The sequence below is a fragment of the Meleagris gallopavo genome, chromosome 7, assembly GCF_000146605.3.
Source record: "Meleagris gallopavo isolate NT-WF06-2002-E0010 breed Aviagen turkey brand Nicholas breeding stock chromosome 7, Turkey_5.1, whole genome shotgun sequence".
NCBI lineage: Eukaryota > Metazoa > Chordata > Aves > Galliformes > Phasianidae > Meleagris > Meleagris gallopavo.
In genome coordinates, this window is record NC_015017.2 from 13,298,195 (window position 1) to 13,303,870 (window position 5,676).

The following is a 5,676-nucleotide window of genomic DNA, read 5'->3' on the forward strand; positions in this document are numbered from 1 at the left end:
GCCGCGCACGCGTCTGCTTTGTGCCGCTGCCCGGTCCGCGCCTCCCGCTCGCGGAGCCCGGTGCCTGCGGGGTCACCGCTGAGAATCGCGTTCCTCCCGCCGGCTTTAGGAGGCTGCTACTACCGCCATAGAAGCAAGCAGGTTGTTTTGTTTCTCTTTTTTCTCGAAGGTGAAGTTTATTTTCCAGACCCGTGTATGTGTTATGTGTGCGTACCAGAACTCGCTTGTTCTCCTGCTCTGCCAGGCCGCAGCCGGCTGCTATGAGGTGAATTTGGCGGCTGTGGGACTGCTGTTGGGCTCTGTAAGGGTGCTTTGATTTGGTGCTATGGGGAGGAGCACAGGCACCTCCTGCGTGCACTGCTCAGAATGGAAATTAGCATGAGGAGTCATATGAGTGACTTAGGGATACTTTCTGTTGTGCGTTTGTTGTGGGAGCAGCCATGCATGTAGTGCAGTCTGTTAGCACTCCCGGTGTCATGCAGAAACATGGGGGTTTTTAGTGGGAGTTCTGAAAACTTAGAAGAAAGTGTTCCAGACACCAAAACGGGTATATGCTGTAGGAAACAGCTGTGGGAACTGTGACTTCTGGAAGGAGCATGCATCAGCTGCCAGGCAGGAAGTCAGCTGTTAAACGGTTTTGATCTTGGGCAGAGATAAGGGGGATCAGCTGGTCACATCAGCTCCCTGTGTTGTGGCTCTCAGATGTTTCACCCAGTCTTGCTTAAGCAAAGATGAAGGAAGTAAGTACCTTAGCTTGTACGAATAGCATTACCAGAGTGGAAGATATCAGGCGTCTGTTGAGGCTTGAGAATATAGTGTGTGGGAAAGTATGACTCTGGGCTATATGGATGAAAGCTTTGATACACAACAAGTGGAGTCAACAAGTATGACTTTCCTAACACAGCTCCCCCCTTTCCTTTCTTTAACGTATCTACTCTTCAAAACAAGGAACTTTGCAGGTGTTAGATATGGCAGCAAATAGAACACAGCTTGGGTTGCTGTGCAAGTGACTTGCATGAGATTCTGCACTGTACCGCAAAGGGAAGGAAGCTGTGTGCCACCAAAGAAACTTAGTCTTTCAGTCCTGCTTTCATGTGCATTTCATTGTATTTCCAATTCTGGCCAGAAAAAGAAATGTGTCTTGTGCTTGCTAAGGCATGCCAATTTAGTCGTTATGAGGGCTGCAGATATCACAGCATTAATGTTTTTTTTTTTTTAAATCTGAAGTTGAAACTTTTCTGCATTTTTTGGAGACTGCATTTGAAAAATTCAAATGAGTCAAATCCCATAAAGCAACAACCAGAATGTGTTGTCAGGCTCTGTGGATGTTTGCTTTCTTAATCTGGTTGCTCTGAGTCTTTAGCTAGCAGCTTTGAATTGCTACCTCCTGTGGTGCTGCTGTCTTGTCTGACCAGTGAGGGGACTTGGATCCCTAATCCTGGCCCTCTGACCTGTGCTAATAGCAAATTTATGTGGTAGGGGTGTTGAACATTTCCCTCAGCATTTGAGTTACCTCTTTTTTGGTTGACTGAAGTGATCTGCTTCACCACCTTATGTGTGTGTGTTGCTGAACTCTTTTCAGGGTACGTGAAATGGCAGCAGATGACAAGCGGTCTCCAACACTGGATTCTACCAGTGATCTACCTCGTTCTCCTAGCAGTCCATCTCACCTCACTCACTTCAAACCCCTGACTCCTGACCAGGATGAGCCTCCTTTTAAATCAGCGTACAGCTCTTTTGTAAATCTCTTCCGTTTCAGCAAGGGTAAGTGCTTGGGAGAACATGTTTACTTGTGTTTTGTGCTGTCTGTTTTATTAACGGCCTCTCCTGCCACACAAACCTGTGGAAACACCTCTGAACATAAGAGTATAATGTAGGACCACTGGCCCAGTGGATGGTGAGTCAGTCTTTTGTGCGGGATGTTACGTCTTGCTCTTGGGTGACATTGTAGAGCTTTGCCGTGGGAGAAGATAGCCAACATCTTGCACCTGAGCTCTGTGGCTGCCTGTGAAGGTCAGAGACAAGCCAGTCAGCAGACAAAAATGCACAAAGCTTCTTATCTGGCTGTCTGAGTGTCCCTTGCCTGTATTAAGTTTTCAGGGCCGAAAACAGCAGTAACCCTTTGCCAGCTTGTGTAAGTGAAATATCTGTTTGCCTTTCCAAAGCAAGTTCTTATTCCAGACTTCTTCCACTCCTCATCTACCTCCATACCTTCGTTTGGGTGGCAGGCAGTGGAGCTACAAAAAACCAGTGTATTTATAGGAAGTCCATTCTTAATTTGTATGACTTAGGTGTTCTTCATCAAGCATTATGAAGGTTTTGTATATTAAAATGCTGTTGTTGATGCTGGCCTTTGTGCTGTGTCTATATGAAACATGTTATTGTTAGGCAAGCTCTTATAGAACTGTGTGAGTTTCTGGTTTTGGTTTCTTGAAGAATCTTGCATAGAATGGTGAAAGAATGCACCTGAGTGCATCCTGCAAAACCTACCTTTGTCTTTGCTGGAGATGGCAGCCCAGTCAGCTGCTTTTGTTTTATCTGTTCATTTTCCAGCTCTGTGAAGCATACTTTCTGAGGAAAGGGAGCCAAGATAGGTTTTTGCATAAGCAAGCTGATCTGTTCAGATTTTTCTTAGGCAGGATGAAAAATAATTGCTTGATATGACTGCTGTTAGTTTGTACAGTAGAATACCACGTGTCGTAATTAATTTATTGAAAGGAACATAAATTTGGTCAATATTGGTTTAGTTTGTTTGTCTCTGGCAAATGTAGCTGGAGTCAGCAAAGTACTGTTTTGAAAGAGTGGAAAAAAACATCTGTGAAACAGCACACAAGATGGGCATGTTACTGGAATCACTGAGAACCTGTCTATGCTTGATCCTCTGGTAGAGAAGGGTGGTTTATTAAAGACTGTTCTAACTTTAAAGTGACCACAGTACTGACTGCTAACGTAACTGAAAATCTCCTCTGAGGGCAGAAGCTGATAATGAAGGGTAGCTCTTCCATGTCAGAAATAGTTCCTGCTTGCTGTTTTTTTAAAACACTTTTCACATTAGGCGTGTTTCTAAACTGTTGTTTTTATGGCACTTTTCAGACTAAAAAATCATGTTTTGTTATGTATAATAATGATCCAAATGAGGGTTTTGCACGTTCTGCTGATTTTCTCTGTTGTATCTGAATGGTTGTTTTTTTGCTTTTTGTCAACTCCAGATGATGGCAGGCTTTCATCCCCAGCGGAGAGAGCAGAAGCAGCACAGACTGATTCGCAGGCACTGAGCAGCAGCTGGTCCAGTCCTCAGCATCCCCCCAGGGCTCAGTCTCTGAGATCACCAGTTACGTACAAAAAACAACTAACTAGTGAGCTGCAAAGAAGATCTTCCTCAACCCTAGGTAATTTCATCTCTTTATGCTACAGGGGAGTATTGTACCAGCCAGTCGGAGTTGCTTTGGAATGAGGTGAAAGGAAGCAATCAGAGGGTTCATTGTGTTCTTATTCCAAGTACTTTTCAGAAAATGAATACGTATTCTTGGATTTGGTTGAAAGTATGCTTAGAAATAGGGAGTTCCATTAGAAAGGAAATAAAACAAGACCAAAGTGAACTTGCTGACTTCCTGAAGAAATTTCTGCGATACATGGTGCTGAGTGGCCTGACTCAGGATAGACCATCTTCTGCATCTGCTCCTAACCTTAGTGCTGTAACAAACACGAGCTATGCAATTCAAGTAAAAGCCTACAGGTTGGGTGGAGAGGCTTTGCAGTGCTTTTTCAGATCCATCTTGAGGAGGGAAAAATCTTTCCCTCTTCCCTCCCCTCACATCAGGCTTTACTTTTTTTTTTTCTTTTTTTTTTTCCAGAAACAAGCTATAGAAAATCAGTTCTCATGCTTTATTGTCTTAAGAGGTACTGAATGAACAGATCTTTGAGGTTTTCCAAATATGGAGTGGGAGAGAATTTAACTTCTGTCATTGCAGCTAATGCTGGATTGCAGAAAAAACAATCTTATGAATTGTTCTCCTAACTAAAAAGAATCATGAACTTATTTGTAACTCTTACTGCAGGTATTATTACTTGCTCAGACACCCAAGTATGAAAGTAAGTGATGTGATTTACACAAACGCCTTGATTTGTAGTTCAGTTCACCTACTTTGCTCATTGTCAGTGAGGTGTCTGATCTAGCTGCGTTTTCTTGTAACGTTTTATCTGCAAGTTTTGAGTGTTTTATAGACTTGGTCTTTATTCTGAAGAGAATCTTCTAACCAACAGTGATGAGCGTAAGCGGGAAAATGGTAAAGTCCTTCACCAAGGCCTCCCTACTCTACTTGAGTTTAAATATTATGCCAAGTTTAAGCAAACTGAAATGAATGAATAAGTAAAAGACTTGGAGCAAGGCTGCTGGTGGCTCTAAACAGTGATGGAATGGTATTGCTTCTGATGATGCTGACTCCTACCCTTCATCTATCCATTAGCTTGCACTGTCTGCACGGGAGATATTTTTGTTCCTCAGGGGCTGTGCTGTCCGGCAACTGCAAGTGCAAGACAGTAAGGAATGGTGGCTTTTGTAGGAAAGTGTCTAGTATCAAATGTGTGGGATTGAAGTTGTGTTTCCTTCAGGACTGCTTACATCATTATTTTGGCATGTAAAGGCATTTGTGAAAATAGGAGGAAATGCTGGATACGAGGTTTAGGTCAAAGATACTTAGTGGGTTGTATGGCACTGACTTGTGGCTTCCCTCTAGGGCATAAATGTGCAACCTTTTGGCTTGTCTGAGCTGCATTTAATGAACAGAAATTGTCTTGGGCCACCTACACCTAAGTTGCTCCAAAAGTAACGCCTCCTTTTTATTTTTATGGAAATGACAATGTGTACAAAGAGCACAATAATACTATTTGATAGAGCAAATTTCCAGCTACCAAACACTATTTTTTCAACATAGCTACCACCATTAGCTATGCATTTTCACTAGTAATGGACAAGAGGCTGCATGCCGTGCTCATAAATCTGCACCAGCAAAGGTGACCCACTGTCACCAATGCTGAAACGCACCACCCACTGCCTCTCTATGCTCAGATTCACTGTTTGGTCTCCATAAATGTTCACAAGCATTGATGAATGTCAGTGGGTGACATTTTTTTGTATGGAAGATTTCAGAGACACCCTTTTCTTCATGTGCACTTCCATATGAGGCACCATTTTGTCAGGCTGCCCCTCTGCTGGTGTCTGTCACCCAAACACCAGCAACAAAATAAAAAGGAGTATTGATGAGAAGGTTCAACCTCTACTGCCATACCACCAACGTTCACCCCTAATGTTATAGACCAACATAATAAAATGGGAGTCACTACTTTCAGAGCAGCCTTCACAAAATACACGATATTGTTAATCACAGAATCACAGAATTGTAGGGGTTGGAAGGGACCTCTAGAGATCATCGAGACCAACCCCCCTGCCAAAGCAGGTTCCCTACACCAGGTCGCACAGGTAGGCGTCCAGGCGAGACTTGAATATCTCCAGAGAAGGAGACTCCACAACCTCCCTGGGCAGCCTGTTCCAGTGCTCCGTCACCCTCACCGTGAAGAAGTTCTTACGCACATTCGTGCGAAACTTCCTATGCTGCAGCTGATGTCTGTTTCCCCTCGTCCTGTCTCCACGTACCACTGAAAAGAGACTGGCCTCAC

General features: G+C 43.7%; 1 protein-coding gene across 5 annotated transcripts in view; it reads left to right on the forward strand.

Annotated features, from left to right (window-relative positions):
• Nucleotides 1–43: 43 nt before the first annotated feature.
• Nucleotides 44–5,676, forward strand: part of PIKFYVE (phosphoinositide kinase, FYVE-type zinc finger containing) — a 63,153-nt gene continuing 57,520 nt past the window's right edge. For 4 of the 5 annotated variants that reach the window (XM_010713523.3, XM_010713524.3, XM_019617075.2 and 1 more), the window contains exons 1-3: nucleotides 243–265; nucleotides 1,583–1,764; nucleotides 3,210–3,389. In XM_010713523.3, the coding sequence (XP_010711825.1) occupies nucleotides 261–265; nucleotides 1,583–1,764; nucleotides 3,210–3,389 (367 nt within the window). In that variant the 5' untranslated portion in view covers nucleotides 243–260. Of the gene's footprint in view, nucleotides 142–242; nucleotides 266–1,582; nucleotides 1,765–3,209; nucleotides 3,390–5,676 lie in introns of those variants that run through there. The other variant, XM_019617074.2, reaches the window with a different exon arrangement.